Source organism: Aspergillus luchuensis, chromosome 2 (genome assembly GCF_016861625.1).
Source record: "Aspergillus luchuensis IFO 4308 DNA, chromosome 2, nearly complete sequence".
Classification (NCBI taxonomy): Eukaryota; Fungi; Ascomycota; class Eurotiomycetes; order Eurotiales; family Aspergillaceae; genus Aspergillus; species Aspergillus luchuensis.
The window spans coordinates 2,331,208-2,356,766 of record NC_054850.1 but is presented as its reverse complement, the minus strand read 5'-3'; the positions used below and the strand labels follow the sequence as shown (position 1 = coordinate 2,356,766).

Genomic DNA, 25,559 nt, shown 5'->3' with positions numbered 1-25,559 from the left:
GCTATCATGGAGGTATCAATTTCTGTTTCTGTTATTGCACATTCGTTGCCTTACTCGCCAATTGATTTGGCTTGGGCTTTTCAAAAACCGACAGGCTGTGAGCATTTACTGCGACATGGGGTTTCCAAGTTGTTTAACTTATCGTCTCTCCAGCAACCTCTCATACACGACGGAACTGCTCTAATGATGACCATGGATAGGCAGAGGCCCTCCACCCCTAAGACTGGCTCGAAGCGGACATGGAAAGCCACGGATCCGGTGGCCCTCTCCACACTGACGCTCATGATCTCACCGCTATCGCCGACCTGATAATGGACTCGATCGTCTCGCAGGGTCTGGTCCTGCACCATGGGGGGACGGGAGCGAGGCCGAGGAGGATGAAGCCAAATAAGAAGATGATAAGGGTGAGGGAAAGAAGAAGAAGAAAGCGAAGTAGATGATGGAAATAAAGATGATGAAGATGAAGATGAGAATAACAATAAGAGCGACCCAGACTTTCATCCTTAATAGTATTACCAGACGCATTATTTATTATTATTCATTATTCAGACTCATAATAGATGGCCCCCCCATCAAGTTACATGTTAACAAACCTCATAACATTATCCAGAGAGGCTAATAAAAACCGTCGGATGGCCAAAGCGTTTGACTTCTTGAGTCGTCGTTCCAGCAACATGGATAGGCGCTTCCAATTAACCTCGTCGATGGCAATATCCCTCACTTCGTAGAACATTCGGCTAGAGAGCCAAGTGCGCCAAAACCTATTACCGAGATTGAGGCGCAATCCTTTTTCCACGTTCGCAATCGTCTGATATGGAAGATATCTAAGAATCATATAAAGTATTTCCATCGGAAGAACGCAGGGTCTGGGACGTGGTGCCTTTCTGGTGACCAAATGGCCCTTTCGTTTCATCATCAATTTCCTTCGCTTTTCGTGTTTTAGTGCTAGACAAATGGCTCCTGTAACGCATTTTGTACGAACAGGATCTGGTAGAGATTCAAGGTCAGCGTCATCGAATGTCGGACCTGGGGGGACCCTAACCTTCCCGACACAACATCCAATACCAGGATCTAGGTTGGTAACCGGTTTTCTTACGTCTGCCTCGGAGAGTCTTATGTCTGTCTCGGAGAGCATCGAGAACTATGCCCAGGTCCTTCTCCGCAATCGTCCCCAAGTCGTGGTGAGTAAGTAGCTCCCAGCAGCGAGAGTGAACAAAGTAAGCCACCCACTCAACGTCGGGCTCCGGCTCCTGGGTTGGGCATAGAATGTCCGGACGTACGAAAGCTTGTCGTTCTTTGGGGGATAACCAGCCCTCCCAACTACCGCAAATATATCCATCTGTCTCATTCATTGGAACCAATCCGGTTGTCAGAGGATGCATGATGACCCCAGAAAGTCGGCAGGTGCCTGTCGCAGGGCGGTATAGAACTGGACCAATCAGTCAACAGCTGAGGGTATGTAGTGTACCAGGGTGGCTGACCTGCGCGGGAAGTGTTCCACCATGTTTTCTTGCACCATCTTTTCTTCTCAGAAGGTCTCCAATCCTCTAGAAGCTCAGCGCGACAGAGGTTACTTCCTACATAGTATCTCGAATCCACGTAACTGTAATTATCGTCCTCGCTGGTCCCGTTCGCAAAGACAAAGCCGCATACGAGACAGCTGGGCCTGTCATGATAGGACTTAGCGTCGATTGTGTGGTAGAAGGAACGATTTATAGCTTTCATGTTTCCAGAGTGAGTTCTCCAGAGACCTGAAGCTACCGCCAGAATGGCACTGTATATGGGCTATTTAAGAATGTCCGGTTCGGCGAAGATGTCATGATAGCGATGGTTATGGAATAAGGGGAAGATCGGATTGGCTTGTCCGAAACCTTGGCTTGTTTCATTTGAGCTGATGTCATGAAGTGTAGATGTGTCTCATCAGGCTGAGAGTAGTACTTCCCAATCGATTGGCTAGTAGAACAACGAATGTGCACTTTTAAAACAGCAAAAAATACCTTCATGGCAGCCACGGATATACTCATGACGTCCGTGGAGGCGATACCCAAAGTGCTTCCGACGCAGAAGTTGGACGACGGAAGTATGCTAAATCAGGAAACCACGATGTAAGTGAGCAGCCAAATGAGGAAGGTGCATCACGGCTTGCATTTCATAGCAAAGATGTTTTTTAGGTTTGAGCATACCATAGTCCAATAGACAGCACAGTTGAAATAATCTCCCACATTCTACTCTCTTCCATAATGTAAGTAGAGTAATCAAATCATACCACCTCACATAATCTTATAGTATGATCAAGGTGCTTCTATCAAATTCTCGTCTACTCGTGCGGATGCACAACCCCCGGCCCCTTCAAGCAATGCCCCCCACAACTCGGCACCAACGTGAGGTGCACCAGATTGGGCCCAAGGCAGCAACAACCTGTGGGCAATTATTGCCCACGACATCTGGTCACTAGGGGGGCAAGGATCGTCTACGCGAGGCCGGGTGGGCAATGGCAACCAGTTGCCGATAATTGGGGGCAGGAGGAACAAGGGGGTAACGGGGACGATGCCGAGGCCGAGGAGGACAAAGCCGAAGAGGAGGAAGAAGGGGAGGAGGAGGAAGAAGAAGAAGAAGAAGAAGAAGAAGAAGAAGAAGAAGAAGAAGAAGAAGAAGAAGAAGAAGAAGAAGAAGAGAAAGAGGATGATGAGAGCGACAACAATCGCGATCCGGATTGGCATCCTTGAATAGTATCATTAGGTACCGTATTATTAATGATCATCTATCATTTATTACTTATTACTTAAAATCTTCTGTTCTGATAGAAAGAGTGTTTCCGAACTAGTCGCCTTGCTGGGATTTCGTCTGTCACTGAAGTATGCCATGACTCGATGAGAGGAGATATATTTCGTCTAACTTGGGTCCATTGTTAGCATTGAATTAGCGATGATTTCCGTGTGTAAGCATAATGCCACGAGGCGTGAACTCTGTAGAAAAGGCAGTCGAGCCTGCTAAGTACACTGCCCAATTTGCGTGGCTGAGTGGAGCTTCGATGCAAGGTCACACGATGCTTCACATCAAGGTTATCTGGACGCCCCGTCCCTGACTATATCCCCGCACTAGTGTGATACCTGGGACCCTGAAAGCCAGAAACAGTGGCTCCCCGCTCCAATAGACATGATGCATGACAGCCTCCTTGGAAATTGTACTCATCCCTTAGACTTGGCACTCCCTTAACGCGCACGGGGTTTGGTTGAGCTGACATCTCGGTCACTCATGTGTCTGCCAGATCATGACTATCATTGCATGCCTTGGCGGCTCAGTGCGCTAAAATTTATCTATGTTTCAGCTTTATTGGTGATAGAAGTCTACTCAATAGTATGGCCTGTGTTTGCAGCATGGATACTGCAGCATGGATACTCAAGGTATAACCATTACCTAATCGAGCAGGTGTTCATCCCACTTTTGATTCTGCTAAGATATGATGACTCCGCCCTTCTGACCGCTCCAAAACAACCAATCGGAGTGTAGGAAATGAGCAGCATCGGATCAACAAGGTTCCGGGCCGCTAACCATTGCGTCAAAATTCCCCGCTATAGTTCATCGGAGCCAATCAGAGGCCAGTAAAAGAAAGACCTCGTCCACAAGGTCCTCACTTTTGAGCGAAAACTCTTGAGGTGAACCCGCCGCTTTCCCCCAAGGTCCCCATCTGATGCAACTTCGCACTTTACCCAGAACGGACTGGAAGTCTCCGTCGCCCGCCATCATGGAGACGCCTCTGCATTCACCCCCTGTTCTTGCTCTGTGTTGTGTTGCTCAATTGAACTTCTCACTTGTGTCCAGGTGAGCTGCGCGCTGGCAAGTGCTGAGATCGTTTCTTGTCTAACTCAAATCGAAATCGACGCCTCAGCGATCGCGTTTGTGCAACCCCTCACCAGTGCCACCAAGGTCCTCAGCACCGGTTCAACGCCGTTCATCGCCGGACCCTTTGACGTGGACCAGTTTTAGGGACCTTGGGGACGCCCAACTCTCACACTGACAACTTGGCGCACATTTGAGAAACCAATTTAAGAGCCGGGGGACCTTGCAGACGAACCTCCAGCAATCTCAACCGATCACTGCAGTTGACATTCTTCTTCCACGTGCCTACACTTCCGCTATCCTCCTGTCACACGATCCTGCACGCCATTGGACCGGATACCTGTCAGACGTTGTTTCGATCATCCCTACCTTCTTCGGGCGGGCCCGTGCTATTCTAAGCTGGTCCAGACGGTCTGCAGAGGACCGCCGGTCGCATACAAGCAACGGTGGAAGATGGACTCTCTTCAAAGTCTAGTTGCCAGAGATGCAACACCTGCTTGTGAGACGGGCAACGGATATGATGGCCGTATGGGCCTGCGTATCTCGTCTATCTTTGTCATTCTCATCGGTTCAACATGCGGGGCTCTCTTTCCCGTCATGGCCCGGAGTTTCAAGGACTCCAAGATTGCAAAGTGCGCCTTCTTCATCGCCAAATACTTTGGCTCCGGTGTCATCATTGCCACCGCATTTATTCACCTGCTTGCCCCTGCAGAAGAGGCCTTGACCGACGACTGCCTTACCGGCCCAATCACAGAATACTCTTGGGTCGAGGGCATCGTGCTAATGACCATTGTGGTACTGTTCTTCGTGGAGCTAATGGTCATGCGCTTTGCTCGATTCGGCCACGGCCATTCTCACGACGAGGATGATCATCATCATGAGAAAATCGAGCATACTACTACCTCCTCCCCTGCTGAGTCGGTTGACATGAAGACCCATATGCCGGGGGAGGACCATCTCGGTCATTCCCGCGAACACCATGATATCGAGCTCGGAAAGCAGCACTCCGATCTAGAGGAGTACGTGGCTCAATTGACCTCCATCTTCATTTTGGAGTTCGGAATCATCTTCCACTCCGTTTTCATTGGGTTGACCCTGGCGGTCACCGGCTCCGAATTTGTGACACTCTACGTTGTCCTTGTCTTCCACCAAACCTTTGAAGGCCTGGGTCTGGGATCTCGGTTAGCTACTGTTCCTTGGCCACACTCCAAGCGATGGACCCCCTATTTCCTTGGACTTGGCTACGGTATCTCCACGCCTATTGCCATTGCGATCGGTCTAGGCGTGCGCGACTCTTATGCGTCTGATGGCGCCACGACGTTGATCGTCAGCGGTGTCTTCGACTCGATCTCGGCCGGCATTCTCATTTACACGGCCCTGGTGGAGCTACTGGCCCACGAGTTCATGTTCAGCACGTCGATGCGAAAGGCACCGATCCAGATCGTTCTGGCGGCTTTCGGTCTACTATGTCTCGGTGCTTTGTTGATGGCCCTGCTGGGTAAATGGGCTTAAAATATCAGATAGATTTCTTCTTTGTACATATAGATACCATTTATGACAGTATATGATGACAGTCTTCACGAACCATCGCATCTGAAACATGTTATTCTGGAATGTAGATGTAAAGTACGCAATGCTGAAGAGAATGCAATTAATCCTTTAGGCCAGCGGCATGTTTATTCATTCATAGTTCAGTACTGCTAGAAAACTATCACAACAAGTTGGCTGGATGGTGTAGTTGGTTATCACGTATGCTTCACACGCATAAGGTCCTGGGATCGAGCCCCAGTCTAGTCACTTTTTTGTTTTTTTGTTTTTCTTTTTCTTCTTCCTAGCGCGTCACCTCTTTTACAATCAGCATATCTTCTTTTTTGCTAGTTAGATTAATCAATCACATTGATCCATAAAAGTAAAAAACATAGTTAGCATCTTCTTCCACACCAACATGAACTCCGCATACCCCTAGCAACCCTTCCCAGCTAATCTAACCAAACCTACCTACTTATCTAACCGCCCGGCAACCACTAACTTAACTACCACCAAACCACCTCCGCATCTCCTCCGCTCCCGCCTACTTAAGTATACGTATCCGCATCTCCTCAATTCAATCACTCCTCCCAATCTACAACTCCCACCCCTCCAACAAACCACCCCATCCATCAATTCAGATATATAACACCACCACCAAAATGCGCCTCCCAACCCTCGCAACCCTCCTCACCCTCTCCCTCACCACCCTCGCCTCCGCCGCCGACCTCGGAATCGAAGTCACCCACTCGGTCGAATGCAACCGCAAGACCCAAATCGGAGATACAGTGTCCATGCACTACCGGGGCAAGCTCGCGTCGGACGGATCCGAGTTCGATGCTAGTTATAACCGCGGCACTCCGTTGAAGTTTAAGTTGGGGGCTGGGAGAGTTATTAAGGGGTATGTATTCACCATCTTTCCATTATCTGTTCTATTGAGTATATAGGGAAAGGAATTAGGCTAATTGGCTGCTTGTTTCTGTGTAGATGGGACCAAGGTCTCCAGGACATGTGCATTGGAGAGAAGCGCACGTTGACGATTCCGCCTGAGCTGGGATACGGTGACCGGGGCATTGGACCGATTCCTGGCGGTGCGACGTTGATCTTTGAGACGGAGTTGGTGGGTATTCAGGGGGTAAAGAAAGATGAGTTGTAAATTTATCTTCTTTCTTCTTTCTTATTATGGGATTGGGGTATAACGATATGATTCTGTTCTATTTGTATCGTTTCTAGGGTATCATCTTCTAAAGTGTAGAATAGGTACACGGATCAACAGCATGAGTCTATGTATACAGGGATTAATCCATCGCATCTAGCTTATTATCCGACTCGTCGTTCTCGGAGACGAGTATCCCCACGAGACATTCTCCCAATATAGCGTCCCAGTTCACCCAGGGGTGGATCTCGAAGAATAATTTCCCTGAGTCTTTGCCCGCGCCGCGGAGAAGCTCTCCCCGACCGCCGGGGTGAAAGGGGAGGTACGGTGTAATGTTGTAGACTTTCCCCTGATATGATGTCCAAGCGTCCATGCCCTTGCGGCCATTCTGTGCTTTCAGCATCGAAGGCGTTACTCGGATCAGTGTCGGAGGGAGGTTCTCTCCCCGCAACTTGTTGTTCGGGTTGGATGTCAAGGCCGCCCAATCTAACGGCGAGTATCCCGGTTCGAGAACCGCTCGTTTCGAAGAGCTAGATGGTTTGGTCACCTTCGTCGGGGCGAGCGTGCTGCTCGAGAGGGCGCTGCTCGGCGGGGCGCGCAGGGAAGCAGCAGCGGAGGGTGGTGGGCGCAATGAACTCGAGCTCGTGGTATTATTCGGGCGTGGGGGATATCGCCCCGGTGCGAGGGAGGGCGCAGAAGTAGTCTGCGATGCGATCGGACGGAGACGCGGCGGGGCCGGAGGAGGCATAAGGGAGGAGCTCTTTGCGGGGTTCGATTGCTGTGGTGGGGACGGGGGAGGCATAAGAGTGCTGTCTGCCATCTTCGTCTGTGTTAGGGGTTGAGAGGGTGGTTTCATCGTGGTTTGAGTTTGAGCGCTGGTCTGGATTTGCGGTACTGAGGGGCGGGATTGATCGGCGCTGTCGTCGAGTCGGAAAGAAGGTACATCCACCGCAGGTGCGCTGGATGGAACTGCCTTGGGAGTGGTCTGGGTGTCGCTCGCAGCATCATCTTCATCGTTAGGGGGCTTCGCTTCGCCGTTGACTGGTGTTTTCTCTGTCGCGCGAGCCGCAGGGGGGTTGACGGGCTTCGGGAGTGGTTTGGATGCCGGGGGCTCAGGAGCCCAGGTTCCAGGGGGGTAGCGGTACAGCAAAAAGCATGCTGTTGCAATGAGTGTGGCGACTCCGACCCAGCCCATGCTGGAGTGTAGTCTCAGTATAGTGAGTGAGTTACTGGCGATGTTGGCTTGTAAGCCACATACCAGGAACCGCGGAGAACATCGCCACGTGATATCTCCGGATTTCCGGTACGTATGCTGAGTAATATATGCATTATCCAGGGTTCACGTGTTTGCACTGTTTGGTCCTACGATAGGCCTGATTAGATGCCCTGATCAGGAAGGTGTATGCAAGCGATGTCTCTTGAATTTTTTTACTCCTCTCGCCTTGGTTAGGTCATGGTATGCTAACTTTGTATGGAAAGACTTACTTCAGCTGCTACAAGCACACTTATGTGCAGATGGTCTTAAAGCAAAGCAAGGGATTCCACCAGTTTGTCCATAATGATTGGTGAACTAAACAAAATGGCTGGCTAGACTGAGACAGGGAGGAGGAGCTGTACTTCAGTACAGAGGCTTCTACCCTCGGCTACAGAGTTTCTCTACATTATTGACAGTAGACATGCAGCTGCAGCGCTCCTACCGTCCCTGGAATAATTCATCCGCAGAATGCAGATCCATTCCTGGCCCCGTGCGGTGGGTATTTATTGACCTCATCATCCCTCGATGCATCAGACCACCTAAAATCAACATGGGTCGACAACTTACTCTCAGTTGGCTGGCAACATGTCTGTCTCTGGCGACAGCAACCAACCTCTACGCTACCCACTATGACGGGTCCGTCTACAGCCTCTCCCTTCAGGACAGCGACGGCACCTACTCCCTGTCCATCGCCTCCTCGCTCAAGACTTGTGGCTCGATGCCCAGCTGGCTTACCTTCGACTCGGCCTCGCGCATTCTTTACTGCTCCGATGAGTCTGGTGATGCGTCCACCAATGGATCTCTGACCACTCTGGCGGCCGACCAGGACGGCACCCTTACGGAGATAGCCACTGCTGCGGCACCGGGGGGCGGGGTGAACAGTATCTTCTATAACGGTGATGACGGTGCTCAATATCTAGCCATCGCTCACTAGTATGTGTCTTCCTAGGCTTGATGATTATGGTCTAATGTTTGCAGTGGTGGCTCCGCGATGTCCACATTCCGTCTCCCTTTGAATGATGGGGATGAGAACCTCCAGGTTTTCCGCTACACCCTCTCAGAAACCAAACAGAACCCGCAGCAGAATGCGCCTCATCCTCACCAAGTTCTCTTGGACCCGACTGGATCCTTTATACTCGTGCCGGATTTGGGAGCGGATCTCGTCCGTGTGTACGCCATCGACAAGTCTACTGGTGAGTTGGACGGGGCCTGCCCTGATTTGACTTATCCAGAGGGCAGTGGACCCCGACATGGCCTGTTCTGGCAGACAGAGCACTCTACACTCACCCGACAACTAAAGACCCGGCAGCAAGCCAGTCAGATCTTGTATATCGTCGATGAGCTGGACGGACACTTCAAAGGGTTTACGGTCTCCTACACATCCGACGGCTGTCTCAGCTTTGACGAGTTTCAGTCGTTCGAGCCATACACCGACGGCCAGCTACCGGACGGGGCTACGCCATCGGAAATCCGCCAAGCGGGCAACTCGTTGTATGTGTCGATCCGGAGCGATCAAGGCTTCGCCCCCAACGACTCAATGGCGAAGCTGGACCATTCCTCAAATAACACGGTCACCTTGAACGAGCTCACCTCATCCTACGGCAAGGTGCCCCGGACGTTTGTGATCAACAAGGCGGGAGATTTGGTTGCGATTGGCGATCAATCGTCGTCGAATGTTGCGATTGTAACGCGGGACCCGCAGACTGGAAAGCTGGGGGATGAGGTGGCGAATGTGCAGATCGGCGAACCAGGAGTGGTTGGAACATCGACGGGGTTGAGCAGTGTGGTATGGGATGAGTAGACCACATCATAGTATGATACTATGCATTCCCCAGTATCTGTTAAGACTACCTATATCGTAGACCACCGTTGCTAAGATAATAGCCGATAAGCATTGATTGATTACGGGTCGGGAGTATAGATGGCCGTGAGGGTATATACAACCACCGTTACGGCGGGTGCTTCTTCCGCCACTGCTAAGTAATCGTGAACCAGCGGTGCAAAACCCTCAAAAACGGGCAACTTGCCTCTATCCCAAAACTTTTCCGGTCAGTTGCCACTCTACTTCTTGAGTAGACAGCAACTTAGTGATCATCCGACCAGGATCGTAAAAGGCAAGGCAGCCGACAGCCGAGTGCGTGAGAAGCGGGGATCATGGCGTGATCCGCTCATTGGCTCCAACATGCGGTTTGACTGCGGGTTGACCGTCTCCTCACGCGGTTTGCCAATCGGATGGTGATGCCCCTCTCCATCTGATACTCTCCCGCCATCAATTCTGGTTTCTGGTTGCGCTTAATGGCGAGGCCGCGTGCCTCAGCCGAGAGCCGATGGGCAGTACGGGGTACATGCTACTTAAATACCCCAATACCCCCTGTCTTGTCGCCTCTAATCAGCTGTGAGTCTTGCATCTTAGTCTCTTGTCCATATCGTACATCATGGCTCCGAAACGCCCCAACTTCCTCGTAGTCGTCGCCGACGATCTGGGCTTCTCTGACATTGGTTGCTTTGGCGGAGAGATTCGCACTCCCAACCTCAACCGTCTGGCCCAGGAGGGCATTCGCTTTACAGACTTTCACGCTGCGGCAGCATGCTCGTACGTCCCCTTCTTGTATACATGCGTCATACTTTCCACCCATTCTAATATAGAACTACAGTCCCACTCGCGCCATGATCATGACCGGCACCGACCACCACATCGCCGGTCTGGGTAACCTCGTCGAATGGACCAACATCTCTGGCCAGAATGACCCCAAGGGCGGCGGCATGAGCACCGCTCCTCAGCGCGGTATGCCCGGTTACGAAGGCTACCTCAACGAGCGCGTCGTCGCTCTCCCCGAAGTCCTCCGCGACGGGGGCTACCACACCTTGATGGCAGGAAAATGGCACCTGGGTCTGACCCCAGAGCGCTCGCCCTACCGTCGCGGCTTCGACCGCTCCCTCGCCCACCTCCCAGCCTGCTCCAACCACTACGCTTTTGAGCCCCAGCTCCAAGGCGCCGACGAGACCCCTACCTTCCTCGAAGCCAGTTACATCGCCTTGCACACGGAAGACGACCAATACGTCAAGAAACTCCCAGATGGATGGTACTCGTCCGACGGCTACGGCGACAAGATGCGTGATTACCTGAAAGACTGGCACGAGCGCGGCGACGACCGGCCTTTCTTTGCCTATCTCCCCTTCACAGCGCCCCACTGGCCCCTGCAAGCTCCCCGCGAGTACATCGACCACTACCGCGGCGTCTACGACGAAGGTCCTGATGTCCTGCGCCAACGCCGTCTCGAGCGTCTCAAAGCCCTCGGCATGATCCCTGACAGCGTCGAGCCTCATCCTGTGGTTGCAGAGGAAGACGAGGCCAAGCCCTGGTCTGAGCTCTCCCCAGAGGAACAAAAAATGTCCTCCACCGCGATGGAAGTCTTCGCTGGTATGGTCGAGTGCATCGACGCCAATGTCGGCAAGGTCGTCGATTATCTCGCCTCCATTGACGAGCTGGATAATACGTTCGTCTGCTTCATGTCTGACAATGGTGCCGAGGGCGCAGCCTACGAAGCATACCCTCTGGTGAAGAGTGGAGTCCTACCTCATCTTCAGAAATACTACGACAATTCGCTCGAGAACCTGGGCAATTACAACTCATTCATCTGGTACGGCCCGCGATGGGCGCAGGCAGCCACCGCTCCGTCCAGATTGTATAAAGCATACACTACGGAGGGAGGCGTTCGCGTTCCCTTCCTTGCTAGATTCCCTACTTCAGTGCAGACGTCTCCTCATGTCCAGGCTGGTGCTATAACAGACCAGTTCGCCACAGTCATGGACCTCGCCCCTACTATTCTGGACATGGCCGGTCTCAAGCACCCCGCACCGACATACCAGGGACGGGAGATCGTTCCCATGCGCGGGAAGTCCATCTACCCCTGGGCCAATGGCAGCGCGGCACGAATCCACCCAGAGGACTTCATCCAAGGCTGGGAGACGTGTGGTCGTGCAGCCCTGCGCTACGGCGACTGGAAGATCGTGTATATCCCGAAACCAAAGGGACCAGAGCGCTGGCAGCTGTATAATCTGAGGAACGATCCGGGCGAAGTGCACGACTTGGCGGAGAATGAGCCAGAGAGGATGAAGGTGTTGCTGAAGTTGTGGGATCAGTACGTGCTTGAGACGGGAGTTATCCCGTTGAGTCCGGATCTGGGTGAATTCCTCGAGGCGATGGACGAGCAGATGAAGGAAAATGTGTGGATGGAGTTTGACTATTGGAAGAAGGGGGCGAGGGAGGAGCCGGACAAGTATACGAGAAAGCCATTGAGGTTTGGTGGGTTGCAGAAGACGGTGAAGCAGTTCTAGCGCGATGCAGTTGGTATTATGCTGGTCATAATCTTTCTTGGTTTGGGTATATGGGAGTTAGATTTGGATATATGGATGTATCTAAACACAGTTGATATAGTATAGACGTGGATACTACTCATCAACACACACAGAATTATTTAGATTCAAATGTCCTAGCATATCATCAAATATAGCATCCCCTCCTCCGCACATTTCCCCCCTCCACCACAACCCTCATCCTCCCTATCCCCATCTTCCCACTGTTATTCACTCTCCCACTCACAACCACCTTCTCTCCCCCCAGCACACTCACATAATTATCCTCCCACCACACATCCACCTCCCCACCAGCCTCATCCACCATGCTGAGCCTCACAAACCACGCCGGCACCTTATCCCGATTCTCCAACGTGACACTCACCCCTCCTCCACCACCACCACCCATCTTCCCACTAACTCCCATCTCCACCGTAGGCAACCCCCTCAAGGCCGAGAAATCCGCATACTCACTAACAGGCGTCGTATACCACGTCGACTCATCCCAATCCAGAACATCAAGTCGCCCAGGGAGGGTATACACATTCCTACTCAGCACCTCACCTCCACTGTCCTTCAACAATAGTCTCAGAAAGACCACCCCATCCCACCCCCCAACCCAAGGAACAACAGACGTAACCTTCTTCGACATAGTCGGACCCATCACCACACTCTTCACCTCCTCATGATACAACCTCTTCCCATCCAACCCCACAACATCAACAACAACCACCCTCCCCTCCCCCCTCTCCACCCCATGATTCACAACATACACCTCCCCACTCTCATAATCCACCGCAACATGCACCCCCCTCGCACCAACCTTCACCCCATAATACGCGCCCCCTCTCTTGAGATAATAATCAATCAATTGCCAATGTAAACTCGGCCACGCACTATTCAGCATCCAATACACCACGCCCGTCGCAGCCCTACCGGATCTATTCTGCCTCACCGCAAACGCCTCAAACTCCGCCCTAGTGGCCTCATAATCCACCACCTGCGCCAGAAACACATACTCCTCCAAGGACTTCGGCTTGCCGAATCTCCCCCACAGCGCGGCATTATACACCCCCCTTGTATGGAACTGCGATCCAGCAGGAGACATATGGTACATCCCTGCATTCTTCTCCTTCCACAGACGATCTAGCTCTTCCTCCGAGAGAAACCGTCGCAGACTGGGTAGTTCGGGAGTCCCGACCCCTGCGCCTTGCTCTGAGCCGAAGCCGTATGCTGCGCCGAGGCGCTCCCCGTACCAGTAGTTGGGGGGCACCCAGTCGTAAGGACCGAGCATTTTCATCCCGGAGGGATGGATGCGGGCAGAAGCGGAGGAGATGATGGGGGCGGTCCAGTCGGAGTGGTTCAGGGCGGTGGTGTAGAGGGTGGTGGCGCGGGGGTTGGGGGGGTAGTCGGAGCCGAGGAGGAAGGCGAGGATGCAGGGGTGGGGTTGGAGTGTGAGGGATGTGTGGGTGAGCATTGCTTGGGCGGTTAGGTAGTCTGTGTTTGTCCAGGGGTAGTTTTTGGAGAGGTCGGTGTTGTACTGCCCTTCATTAGCATACTCTATGACAATAGTCTGGGTTAGGGGTTAGGGTATAGAAAGGGAGGGTATGTATACCTCCCACGCCTCCCACTTATCGCAACACTCCCAACCCGCCAACACCATGATACCCATTCTATCGGCCAGATCATAGAACTGTGGGTGTTCGAGTTTTCCCTCAAGTCGCATAGTGTTAAGCCCCATGTCGAGCACAGCTTGTAGGAGTGTGCGTACACGGTCTATATCAAACCGGAGGAATATGTCAGGGCTGTATCCTGCGCCTCGGACGTGGAAGGGGTATCCGTTGACATTAAACGAGACGTCTTTTTCGTCTCCGTGGTCGGTGAATGTCGCAGTGACAGACCGGATGCCGAATGAGCATTCCGCCGTATCAGATAATGTTCCGTCACTGAGGGTGAAGTTCGCAGAAACAGTGTACATGTCCTGCTTTCCCCAGGTAGCGGGCCACCATATATTTGGATTCTTGATAGTAACCTCTGCTTCAAGTGTAGTAACCTCCCCACCTCGTAGAGTGACAGCTTCAGCAAACTGCACTCCAGAACTAGTATCATCAGTAGAATTATCATAAACCCTCCCCATAAACCACCCTTTAACACTCCCCTCCCCCCAGTTTTTCACATCAACCCTAACCCTCACCTTCACATCCTTTCCCCCACTACCTCCTTCTATCTCAGCAACATCCCCAACAACAACAACCACCCTCAACCCCTGCACCGCAACCCCATATACCCCCCTAACCTCCACCCCCCTCCAAACCCCCATGCCCTTATCCGGCGGCGGGGGATTCCAATCCGCCCAGCCGATACCAAAATCCCTTGTATAATCCACGGGGTACACCTTCACTTGCACCTCATTCTCTCCTTCTTTTATCTCTGGGGATATATCATATTCCTGGCCGTTATAGGCACCAGATATAGAACCTATGGGGACATTGTTGACGAAGATGTCCCCGCGGGAGGAGATGCCGTGGGTTGAGAGGATGATGTTTGTGTTTGTGTTTGAGTGGGAAGAAATAGAATGTGGGAGGGTGAGGGTGGTGGTGTAGAGCCACGGGGATTGGAAGGGGGTTGTGGGGATGGTGGAGAGGGTGGTGCTGTGGAAGAGGGCGGATTCGTTGTAGGGCGGGATGATGGGGTTCGGTTGGTTTTGGGGGTCGAGAAGGGTGGCGAGGATTGTGGAGTGGGAATCTGGGGTGGTGAGGTTGAGGTAGTTGAGTGTGTTTGGGGGGTATGTGGTGTTGGTGGGTTGGATGTGCCAGGTTGGGATGGTGATGCGGTTTCCTGGATGGGGGATGAAGGTTGTGGCTGTTGTTGTTGTGGTGAGTAGGAGGAGGGATGATAGGAGGAGTAGGAGGTTCATTTTGAGTATAATTTGTAGGTGTGGATTGGGGCAGATTAGAGAGAAAGATCAACATTTATATTGCCGTAGTGAAGGCATCACACCGACGTCGTCAGATATTCTGCTCACTGCTAATCATTACACATTCAACCGCCATTTACCACCCTGCAGTCCACTCGCTTTACCTCCCACTAACTGCACCTTCACCCCCCGGTCCGAGACTAATTGTCCACTCACATCCCCCAGCTCCACCGAGCCAGTCGTTCCGTTCGGCGTGGTGAACGACAGTTCCTGATATCTACCCCCCGATCTGCTGAAGCTTGACGCGAACGACCCCAGCCGGGTACTAAACCCAGCTTCAACTTGGGTCAAATTGCCCGGCTGTGGCTTGTACAGCCAGGTCGCACCTGCTGGTCCGGTGATACGCAATCCGGCCGTGTAGATGGTCAACGCGGACGTCGGGCCCGTGGACCACCCGTGCGCGTGCGACACTCGCGGCGTATTGGTGTACGGCGCGTAGGCTAGCGATCCGTCCGTGGAGTACCCCTCGATGAAGGTCGAGTTGGTCATCCGCGGGTCATCCAGCATGAATCCCCACTGCAATCGTAGTAGATCAAGGGCGCGGTCGGGCTGGCCGGCCTGGTAGTGGGCTTGCAGCTCGAAGCCGCCGATGAAAGGCGACACTGTTGCGCCTGCCTCCGGGGCGGGTGCTCCGTATGGTCCCCAGCGGGCAGCGAGCGATTCAGAGACGATGGCACTCTGGTTGGCAGAGAGGGTGAGGTTTGCCTTGACGGCCCAGGAGTTACCGTCTTGCGGGTGCAGGGTGGTGGTCTCGTTGTCGGTGTAGAGACCGTTCTTGTCGTCCCAGAGGAGTTCGTTCGCCACTGTCTTGATCCTGGCTGCAGTGGCGGTCCAGTTCCTGATGGGTGCGTTGTCATTCAGAGTCTGGGCGAGAGAGATGGCATCGTTGAGGACGTAGTACAGGATTGCATTCGCTTCGATGTTCTGTTGTCATTAGCATTGCACTCATTGATGTCCAGGTATATACTTACGTGCGCTCCCATGCCAAACCTCAGCCAGTCAGCACTGGCTGTGATGTTGGCCAGACCTGTGCTGTCCACGCTCGACAACGCCCATTGGACGCCCTTCTTGTACTGACCCCAGTACCGGGTCAACCACGCGCGGTCCCCAGTGTATTGGTAATAAGATGCCGCGCCAACCAGGCTGTGCAGATGATAGGTGAAGCTGACCGTGTCGAAGAATGGTTTCCCAGCATAGGGAAGTCGGCCATCAGGTTTCTGGAGAGCATACAAGGATTCCAATGCCGTGCGGACACTATATAGATCCTCGGTGCTGACAGCCACGCTCTCCAAAGCAATGGACATATCGCCTGGCCAGACAAGCCGGTCACGCTTGGCTCCATCAGTCAAGGTACTGCTGCCATTGGTGATGGTGTAGTTTGTCCACCACTTGTCCGTCTGCGGAAGCGAGATGGTCTCAGACGAGCTGATGACTCCCAGGCCCACCAAAGCGTCTCCCGTAGTGGGATCGATACTGCATAACTGCAGGGTATAGGCACCGGCATACCAAATGCGGTTGAGTAGCTCATCGTTGCTGTGGAAGTACCCCGTGTACGCACGAAGGTCCTGTGAGGGAGATGCCGTATAGTTGATCTTGACGCTGTTGAGAGAGACCGTGGCGGTGGTGTTGCTAACAACCGTCATATACCGGAATGCGCCCCGGTTGTACTTCTTTTCCACTGTATACAGGCCCGCTCCCTGACCGACAGCGAACCAAAGCGGAGTGTCAAGGCCTGCGTCCTGAGTAGCATCGCATGCCTCGCTACTGATCCACATACTAGACTCGGTGAAGGTCACGCCGATAAAGGCGGACTCGGAGGAGGCGGAAGCGACATCCACAGACACGATACCAGCAACATTGATGCCAAAATCGTATGTCACCGACGAGATGCCGTTGAAAGTGGCCTGTCCACCAGCGCCGGTCAAAGCGGCCGCATTGGTGACGGAACCGTTCACCTGCCGAACAGACGCAGGAGCCAAGTCGCGAGAGCTCGGAGCTAGAATATACTCCTCGTAGGGTACGGCCAACGCTTCAGTGGCCAGTAAGGCCGGCAGCAGCCAGGAAGACCACATTTTGATGAGCTTGTGAGATTGGGTGTCTCAGACTGGCTTTCTGCACGGCTAAATATCGGCCATCCATCAAGCTCAGTCGGTACAATAACAGCCGATGGGAGCAACGATCAAAGTTATCGGTAGATCATCCTTCCGAGCAATGACGCATATCCCTGGTCTCCACTGCTACTTGGTTCGGGGTGATGAACGGAAATGACGCGCGTGGGGACGAGGCAATCGTGCTGTTGGCTGGTTGGTAGATGGACTGCAATGCATGACTAGGCAGACATCGGCATGGGGGCAGTGGATCGAAAGACTGAAAAAGATGGGTCCTGAGATGAAAAGAGGAGACAACGTGGAGAAGAAGTGGAAAGAGGAGACTCGGCAAGAGAGACGGGGAGACAGCCGGAAATACCGAGCGTTGCCTGATGGTGTCTACAGGGTCTGTTCGCTGCATTCCCCACGGGGGTCGGGTTAGCCCGTCGCTGAAGATCCACAACACCCGAGGTGTGCCGCGCGGTATTATGCAGAGAAGAACCTACAAGTTCGCGTACGTTAAAACCAGACCAAATAAATTCAGCACGCGCAAGATATAACTTAGATACATTTTGAAGTAAATTAACGCCCCAGTTGTCCTATCCATCAGATCCATCATAGGTTTGCATGCGGATGAGTCGCAGATGCATTATCGCTGTCACTCAACACACTGCGACGCACACCCGCGGCATTCAGTGACGCCGCTCTATGAACAGGGCTGCTCCCTCGGCTGATGGGAAACAAATTCGCCTGGCTGACGGGCGTCTCAGACATTTCACGACCAGGAGCAGTGTCCCGGGCCAGATCTTGGTGACTTCGATGCAGCCCCTCGCTGGCAACAGATCCAGTGTCATCAAGTAGACTGCCTTTGTTCCACATTTCCGGAGTCCCCTCTCCCCGAGCAGTCGTACCCAGTGCATCGAGCTCTGTGATCAACTGGCTCCCCGACTTGGCAAAAGATCCGCGGTCGTCCCGCATCGGTCGATAGCGCAAGTCCGGATCCTTCGAGAAGATGGCGTACACAGAACTGTAAAGAACAAGGAAGAGCAGAATCAGTGCAAAGGCGGCATTGTACACAAAGAAAACGACACCCATCACACCGGTCACGATGCCGGGCTGGTCGAAGACGTTGGAAAAGAAAAGCAACAGAATGGAATTCACGAAGTTGATGGATGCGATGGCAATGTTGTAGCCATTGGTCTTTTTGTCCATCCACGGGCGCACGATACTAATCCCAATAAGCGCCGAGGTCTCGATAATCACCATGGCCACTGTCTGCACAACTGGGGCCGGTTGGCTCAGACTGATGAACATTGCCTTGATGAAGATGTACAACAGCGCGAACACGAGGAAGTAGTAGGCGGTGGCTCGGTAATGCACATATAGAAATCCCAACTTGTTCAAACAGGCTTCGTCTGAGTAGAGGATATAGGCTGGGTTTCGATGCATTGCTACCGACCTCCGCGCGAGGATGATGACTCGGAAGGCAGCCCAGCCTAGCGTGCAGATCATGGAAACTAGCATAACCACCGCCAGGACGACTTCGGCTGCCGAATCATGCTGCGTAAATTCCCACAGACAAAGAACACACATTTGCGGAAATCCGATGAAAATGAGTCGGTAAAGGATTCCCTTGGACACATGAAAATCTCCAAACTTGTCGGTTTTGGTCTTTCCCTTCTTCGCCAGGAAGCGGCTTCCCACCTTGAGCAAGCCGACGATGATCATCACCACCGCGACGAAAAAGACAAAGAAGATGAAGCCGTTGAGGAAGATGTTGGTGCCCTCAATGCCGGCCCTGAATCCCACACGATCGATACCCCGCACCTCTGTGGTACCAGTAGTGGCGGTCTCCGACTGGGCATATTGTCTTTTGAACACATTGGTAACGCTGTCCAAAGATCGCTTTTTGAGAACTTCAACAGACGTAGTCGAGAGCTCCGACAAAACAGTCGACGGCGTACCACCGGTTGCCCTCTGGTACCAGGTGCAAATGGTATCCAAGAACTTAACGTGGATGATGCCCATGCTCCATTGCATGTTCTGGGTCCATGCTTCCACGATCGGGGGCATGTGGACTGAGATCATCCCAAACATGGCCTGTGATTGCATGAAGCTGAAAAAGGCCAGCACGTTAGCGGCGACATGGGCAGCAGTGTTCGAGTTGCCCAGACCAGCTGCGACAGCTGAAGCGATAAGCCCGACGCCGGAGATCACCGCTGTCGTCCATCCGACTCCTTTCTGGTAGACCGTTTTTCCATTCGACAAGGTCGCTTCGAGACATGTAATACTGGTGCCGGTATCTGTGGAGTTGATGTAAACCCGAACGGTGGCATCAAGGTCTGGCACAGTGTATGCGATACCTGGAAGGTTGTTAACACTAGACGATGAATCAATGCGCGGGATACTACAGACCCGGGATCCGGCGCACCACATCTTCCGGAATCTGGATTGGGGTGTTCTGAACGTTGATGGCACCCGCGCTCATCGGACAGAGACCCTCTATATTCATTTTACATGGATCCAACGTCTCACCAGTCAACTGGTAGCCATAGACGTCGACGGAAAGATCGGCAGTGACTTTGCCGGAGATGGCGGCCACGCCATCGAAACTCAGAACCAAAGAACGATTCTCGGGAGTGAAGCGGACGCTGAAGTAGGTGGCAGTAAAATTGTTGCTATCCTGGCAGATATTCAGAGCATTTGATTCAATGAGTCTGGTTGCAGCGACCAGCGGTGCTGTGGACGCGAGGAGGGCGCTGGTAAGGCACGTTGACCAGCGCATTCTCACGTCTCACTTAAAGGGGAGAGGGTGGGGAAGTGAAGATAATTGGGAACGAATGACGGGAACAACTAGCGATTCCGGATAACGACTGACACCAGCGTGCTATCTGACATGTCGTCAAATGGCTGGCAAAATAGGAAGATGCAGCAAAGGGTGGTCGAGAGTAGCGAAAGAGTTGACGGGAGGAAAACGAGTGTCACACGCAGGATATAAGTCTGACGGGGGACATGAAGTTGGCAGAGCGAGTGGCGCCGGAGGAAGAGGCCCGGCTTTTCTCCATCTGGTTGGCGGGCTTTGCAGGTGCCAAGCGGGTGTCAATGGATTCACACAGGTTTGCCTACAAGGGACTAGGAGGCTGTTGGTTGGGCTCAGGCTTTGGTGCTGGACCCTTTCGGGGCCGGTTCTCCCCCCAGCTAAATTTAGACCCGATCGCCATCCAACGCTGACTGAGTTCCTCCGGCGCTACCACCAAGCCTACCACCAATCGGTTAGTTTAGGAAGAGACATTGGTGCTGATGAACCGTTACGCGGTAGAGAGTTGGCGCTTTGATACTGCATGGAGCAGATGCCCCAATGCCTCTACTCTACGATTATGGAATGATTATTGCGATCTTACCAGGTACCCGTCTTTGGCCCCAAACAGGGATGATAGGGTCCATTCATTGGGCGTATTTAAGATAATGGACCGCTGATCATCCTGACAGTTAACCTAAGATAAGCATCGGGACAGGCGGAACAGATCAAATCTCCTTGCTTGAGTGTGGTAGGGCGGATGATCGTATGCTTGGTGTTTATGATATAAAAGTGTTGGAACAATTCGGTGCAGTCTAGACGATCTGATTACGGATAGTTATGTTGAGACTAGTCTTTGATGTGCAATTGAATAGTGATAAGCAGAAAAAGAGGGGGGGGGGATGCCTCGAAAGACAAAGAAATAGGATTCCGGATGGTAAACAAAAATAAAAAGAAAAATAAAAAAGAATGGGACGAGCCGGGCTTGAACCGGCCACCTCCAGATCTTCAGTCTGACGCGCTCCCAGATGCGCCATCGTCCCGTGGTACTTGTTACACTGCTTGCTTTAGAGTTTTATATTCTAATGGCCATTGTGTACTTGATTTATTGAACCATGTCTGCAATTGCCTTGTACCTCTTTTTACCAATATTGTACCTGGTACTTTGGCCCTACCCATAGTTCACACCCTTAAGAATGAAGCTAGAATCTGAGACGAAGTTCAACTTGAGCCCCACCCGCTGGAAATTACTCCATCGCTGATCTTCAGCACTGCCCCGTTATATATCAGATGCTGCTGGTGTGAATGTAACATCAATTATCTGATCATTAGGCACCAGCAATCCCCAGCGCTTGTCATTACGACCGAATAGTAGTAGCGACAGGGTCTAGACAGTACAGTGTTTCACCAGGCGGCTAAAGAGCCTGTCTGAACAACAGTAGCACGATCAGTGTCCGATCCATCGGGCATTCCATTGGACCCTGATCATAATATATACAATCCGTCATATGAATGAACATATAAGGCAACTGTTGCGAATGCTTTCTCATAATCCTCTCATACATGAATCCTAATGACCAATAACCAACCCATGTATGTCTCACTTACCCCCGTTCAAAGTCACAACATGTGAGCTCCTTCTGGCCCCATCCAAGTGGAGAAGAAAAGGGGCTCCAATTGCAAATAAGCAACAATCGCCCGTTAACCCAACCCATCCACCCGCTTCACCTATACAAAGTACTGACTTGAAGCTGACACAAAGAAAGGAATTTCAAAACAGACTAAATACCACACAGCCACTCGCATTCACTTCCAGATTTGTTGGCATGATTTGTTGTTGTTTTTGTATCCCCGAACTGCGGGGTAACATGGCCAGATCACAGATTGAGTGAGCCTTGCGTACACCTTAACCTTACACTTCTATCTCCAGTGTAGAGCTTTCACTCCATCTCCCGAACATCATCTATATCCCACCACTACCACCACCACCACCACTACATCTCAATCACCACAAAGTAGCACCATGCCCAAAGCTCCCCTCCTCAAGGGGCTCCTCCTCCCCATCGGGGAAATCCCTCTAGACAGCATCCACCCCGACCCCAACATCAGCTGCACCAAGAAGGACCTCAAAACAATCACATCCTATAACCTCCTCCCCAAGAAGGAAAAAAGCATGGTAGTTCCAGGTAGACCTCACTCTCCCTACCCCCAATCCACATCTACCCTCATCCCCAGCATTCCCCAAACCACCACCAATACTGAATAAAACCAAGGAACCCCCTCCATCTACAAACCCCCCACCACCCCCATGCACATCCCCCCGGACGCAGGAAAATACATCCTAGACCCCAACAGCCTCATCTTCCCCAACTGCACCATGGAACCCCTCCTCCGCGCCATCTCCATCACCACCACCACCACCAGCAAACCCAAAGTGAACCTCACCACAACGGACCTAATAACCGACCGACGCAACCTCCGCCTCCTCCTCGGCTTCGTCAGCTCGAGCAAAAAGCCCTTCCGAATCGACGTGGAAGTAATCCACTCCACCGTCCTCCTCTCCCTCTGGACAAGCAGCAAGACAAACTTTGTCGGCCAATTCCAGGGGTACGGCCACTCCTTCGAAAAAGCCTCGACCTGGAACCCGCGCTACATTCGCGGAAGCATCATCCATAACCGAGCGGTGCGGTATACCCTCGGCGGGATACATATCTTGCTGAGGTATGAAGTGGATGCATGTATGCCTGGAAAACCACCAGCACCAGCACCAGCACATCCCACCAATGCCAATCACCACTCCCCCACCGGAATCAAAGTAATACATTCAGGAACACTAGTCCACCCCCACCGAATCATCGAGATCAAAACCGGGCCAGTGAGTAAACGCCTCGACAACTCCAAGAATCTCGAGCAGATGTGGTTCTCCCACACCCCGATTCTATGCACGGGGCAGTATCAGCCCGACGGGACGTTTCTGCCGGCAAGGGCGCAGAATATGGAGAAGGAGGGACGGCTGGAGCAGTGGGAGAGGGATAATGAGGAGAAGATACGGAAGTTGGTGAGGGTGTTGGAGATGGTGTTTGAGGTGGTGAGGGGTGTGCCGCATAGGTGTGCGTTGGTGCATGATGGGGATGGTGTGTTGAGGGTGTATCAGGTTGATGAGAATGCGAAAGGGGGGTTGGGGAGGGGGGTGCCGGGGGATTTGAGGGCGTTGTGGGATGTTAATATTAAGTAGGCCGAGGGGATTCATACTTATGAAGAGAGTCAATGAGGTTGGGGGACAAATACGGCTGGAGCTGTCACTCACTGTCAACATGACTGCGCTGATGTGTGGTGGTATATATTGCACTGAGTTTTGATGAGACTCATCAATACTTCACCCCCGCCAGAAACAAGTGACTGGCTACAGGCTAGCTACCAAGGATCCAGAAGGAAAGGGGATGTCACTTTCACTTTTGATAAAGCAGCCTGGACTCGTGCAACGGTCCTTAAAAAAGCCAAGGATATGGCTTGGATACTATTGGAGGAGGAGAACTGGCTGGTGGATAACGGCAGGCCAAGGCAACTGAAGAAGCTTCAGTTTCCTTCGTCTCTCATCCATCTTGATGGTCGTTCTACTACATACTACATAGATCTGAAGATATTTCCATCTACAGTCCGACAAGGCATTATAATCATCATGTCTAGATCAATATTATGGATATCATACAAATCTCTATCCCGAGCCCGCTAACTTTTGCCATAACCAACCATCCCAGAATAAATAAAAACGCCTACAACAATGAGCGAAGAACACCGGTCTGTTCCAACACAGCCCGGCGGCTGGTGCCACCAACGGCATCCTTCAGTTCAACAGCACGCTCGTAGTCCAAGCAGGCCTGGACGCCCTCGTCGAAGCGGGCATCCACAGTCTGCAGCTGCTCCAGGGACAGGGTGTCCATGGGCACGTTGTGCTTCTCGGCCAGTGCAACGACACGGCCAGAGATGTGGTGACCCTCGCGGAAGGGCACGCCCTTGCGGACGAGGTAGTCGGCAATCTCGGTGGCCAGCATCTCCGGCGCCAGCGCGGCGGTCATCTTCTCGGGAATGGTAGTGAGGGTGGAGAGGACGCCGGTGGCGATCTGAATGCTGTCTCCGACAGTCTTGATGTGGTCGAGCAGGGGCTCGACACTCTCCTGCAGATCCTTGTTGTATGTAGTAGGGAGACCCTTGATGGTGCACATCAGACCGGCCATCTGGCCAAAGGCACGACCGGCCTTACCACGCAGAAGCTCCAGGCTGTCTTTGAGAAAGTCAGTATAAATTTGCGTGTTATAGTAATCGGTGGCACTGACCTGCGTTCTTCTTCTGAGGCATCAACGACGAGCCGGTCGAGTAAGCATCGGACAACCGGACAAAGCCAAACTCCAAGCTGCTGTAGATGATCAGATCCTCCGCCCAGCGGGAGATCTTGAGCATGAAGGAGCTGCCCCATTGCATGGTCTCCATAGCGAAGTCACGGTCGGCCACAGCGTTCATCGAGTTGTAGAGCAGACCATCAAAGCCAAGCTCCTTGGCCATGGCCTCACGGTCAATTTGGAAAGGGTTTCCGGCAAGGGCACCAGTGCCCAAGGGACTGCGGTTGACGCGCTTGATGACCTCCCGCAGACGCTGGAGTTCGCTGGCAAAGGCGGTCGCGTGCGACAGGAGCCAGTGGCTCCAGCGGACCGGCTGGGCCTTCTGCAAGTGGGTGTAACCAGGCATGATGTAGTCGAGTTCAGACTCCGCACGGGCAATGGAGACCTTGACGAGATCGCACAGGAAGCTTTCCAGCTTGCGCAGTTCATCCCGCAGCCACAAGCGCATGTCCGTGGCAATCTGCTCGTTACGGGACCGGCCGGTGTGCAGCTTGCCTCCAATCTCCTTGCCGATGATCTCAGACAGACGGCGCTCGTTGGCAGTGTGAATGTCCTCGTCGTTCTCCTTGGCGACGAAGGTGTTGGTGCTCCATTCCTCGGCGATCTGCTTGAAGCCGCGCTCGATTTCAGCGAACTCGTGTGCGGTCAGGATGCCGTTCTTGTGGTTGGCCCGAGCGAAGGCAATGGAGCCAGCAATGTCCTGCTTCCAGAAGATGCGGTCATAGGGTAGGGACATGTTGTACTGCACCATCAGGGGGTCGAGGCCCTCTGCAGCCGGAAGTGAACATTAGCCGCTGTCCCAATGGGAGGCATTGAGGGGTAATCAGTGTACTTACGGGTGAAACGACCTCCCCAGAGCATGTTTTCAGCGACAGCCTTGTTACCGCTCATTTTGATGTGTGTGTAGTGAAGAATGGATGGTTGGAAGAGAAGAAAAGAAGAATTGACGATGTTGATAAAGGACAGCGATGGGACTGGCTGGCTGAATTAGGCAAGTCTGAATCACACCTGGTTGGGACTGTGACTCCCCGCCCAGCGACATCGGGGACGCTAGGCTGCTTCCAGATAAGCGCCTGGGGCCAATCAGCGCTTTTCATGACTCATCGCTGAGGGCTTCCCCAGTCACTAGACTGGAGGCACGTGATCACCCCGCGCACAGTCAGAATA

General features: G+C 52.7%; 12 protein-coding genes and 2 non-coding genes across 14 annotated transcripts; 7 read left to right on the top strand and 7 right to left on the bottom strand.

Annotated features, from left to right (window-relative positions):
• Positions 1-577: 577 nt before the first annotated feature.
• On the bottom strand, positions 578-1,382 carry AKAW2_20760S (uncharacterized protein; the record flags this gene model as incomplete). Its single annotated transcript, XM_041685508.1, has 2 exons — positions 578-987; positions 1,043-1,382. The coding sequence occupies 2 exons, from the start codon at positions 1,380-1,382 to the stop codon at positions 578-580; spliced, it is 750 nt and encodes a 249-aa protein (XP_041539586.1).
• Positions 1,383-2,001: 619 nt separating this feature from the next.
• AKAW2_20759A (uncharacterized protein) lies at positions 2,002-2,726 on the top strand (the record flags this gene model as incomplete). The annotated part of the gene is made up of 2 exons (XM_041685507.1): positions 2,002-2,105; positions 2,297-2,726. The coding sequence occupies 2 exons, from the start codon at positions 2,002-2,004 to the stop codon at positions 2,724-2,726; spliced, it is 534 nt and encodes a 177-aa protein (XP_041539585.1).
• A 1,567-nt stretch (positions 2,727-4,293) lies between these two features.
• On the top strand, positions 4,294-5,352 carry zrfB (low-affinity Zn(2+) transporter ZRT2; the record flags this gene model as incomplete). Its single annotated transcript, XM_041685506.1, has 1 exon — positions 4,294-5,352. The coding sequence occupies one exon, from the start codon at positions 4,294-4,296 to the stop codon at positions 5,350-5,352; it is 1,059 nt and encodes a 352-aa protein (XP_041539584.1).
• Positions 5,353-5,563: 211 nt separating this feature from the next.
• Positions 5,564-5,637, top strand: AKAW2_t20018A. Its single transcript has one exon. It is a non-coding gene; the product is annotated as a tRNA-Val (tRNA).
• Positions 5,638-6,029: 392 nt separating this feature from the next.
• Positions 6,030-6,523, top strand: fkbp3 (peptidylprolyl isomerase family protein FPR2; the record flags this gene model as incomplete). Its single annotated transcript, XM_041685505.1, has 2 exons — positions 6,030-6,268; positions 6,355-6,523. The coding sequence occupies 2 exons, from the start codon at positions 6,030-6,032 to the stop codon at positions 6,521-6,523; spliced, it is 408 nt and encodes a 135-aa protein (XP_041539583.1).
• Positions 6,524-6,665: 142 nt separating this feature from the next.
• Positions 6,666-7,718, bottom strand: AKAW2_20756S (cytochrome b5-like heme/steroid binding domain-containing protein; the record flags this gene model as incomplete). Its single annotated transcript, XM_041685504.1, has 1 exon — positions 6,666-7,718. One exon carries the CDS (start codon positions 7,716-7,718, stop codon positions 6,666-6,668), a length of 1,053 nt encoding a protein of 350 aa, XP_041539582.1.
• A 610-nt stretch (positions 7,719-8,328) lies between these two features.
• On the top strand, positions 8,329-9,579 carry AKAW2_20755A (lactonase family protein; the record flags this gene model as incomplete). The annotated part of the gene is made up of 2 exons (XM_041685503.1): positions 8,329-8,711; positions 8,757-9,579. 2 exons carry the CDS (start codon positions 8,329-8,331, stop codon positions 9,577-9,579), a joined length of 1,206 nt encoding a protein of 401 aa, XP_041539581.1.
• Positions 9,580-10,213: 634 nt separating this feature from the next.
• AKAW2_20754A (arylsulfatase) lies at positions 10,214-12,116 on the top strand (the record flags this gene model as incomplete). The annotated part of the gene is made up of 2 exons (XM_041685502.1): positions 10,214-10,371; positions 10,433-12,116. The coding sequence occupies 2 exons, from the start codon at positions 10,214-10,216 to the stop codon at positions 12,114-12,116; spliced, it is 1,842 nt and encodes a 613-aa protein (XP_041539580.1).
• A 166-nt stretch (positions 12,117-12,282) lies between these two features.
• On the bottom strand, positions 12,283-15,051 carry AKAW2_20753S (putative glycosyl hydrolase; the record flags this gene model as incomplete). Its single annotated transcript, XM_041685500.1, has 2 exons — positions 12,283-13,674; positions 13,750-15,051. 2 exons carry the CDS (start codon positions 15,049-15,051, stop codon positions 12,283-12,285), a joined length of 2,694 nt encoding a protein of 897 aa, XP_041539579.1.
• Positions 15,052-15,168: 117 nt separating this feature from the next.
• Positions 15,169-17,183, bottom strand: AKAW2_20752S (putative alpha-L-rhamnosidase A; the record flags this gene model as incomplete). The annotated part of the gene is made up of 2 exons (XM_041685499.1): positions 15,169-16,035; positions 16,083-17,183. The coding sequence occupies 2 exons, from the start codon at positions 17,181-17,183 to the stop codon at positions 15,169-15,171; spliced, it is 1,968 nt and encodes a 655-aa protein (XP_041539578.1).
• Positions 17,184-17,813: 630 nt separating this feature from the next.
• AKAW2_20751S (transient receptor potential ion channel family protein) lies at positions 17,814-19,983 on the bottom strand (the record flags this gene model as incomplete). The annotated part of the gene is made up of 2 exons (XM_041685498.1): positions 17,814-19,561; positions 19,614-19,983. The coding sequence occupies 2 exons, from the start codon at positions 19,981-19,983 to the stop codon at positions 17,814-17,816; spliced, it is 2,118 nt and encodes a 705-aa protein (XP_041539577.1).
• A 982-nt stretch (positions 19,984-20,965) lies between these two features.
• AKAW2_t20017S lies at positions 20,966-21,038 on the bottom strand. The gene has a single exon. It is a non-coding gene; the product is annotated as a tRNA-Phe (tRNA).
• Positions 21,039-22,018: 980 nt separating this feature from the next.
• AKAW2_20750A (uncharacterized protein) lies at positions 22,019-23,230 on the top strand (the record flags this gene model as incomplete). Its single annotated transcript, XM_041685497.1, has 2 exons — positions 22,019-22,181; positions 22,269-23,230. 2 exons carry the CDS (start codon positions 22,019-22,021, stop codon positions 23,228-23,230), a joined length of 1,125 nt encoding a protein of 374 aa, XP_041539576.1.
• A 538-nt stretch (positions 23,231-23,768) lies between these two features.
• On the bottom strand, positions 23,769-25,283 carry ARG4 (argininosuccinate lyase ARG4; the record flags this gene model as incomplete). The annotated part of the gene is made up of 3 exons (XM_041685496.1): positions 23,769-24,277; positions 24,330-25,160; positions 25,229-25,283. The coding sequence occupies 3 exons, from the start codon at positions 25,281-25,283 to the stop codon at positions 23,769-23,771; spliced, it is 1,395 nt and encodes a 464-aa protein (XP_041539575.1).
• Between the last annotated feature and the right edge of the window lie 276 nt (positions 25,284-25,559).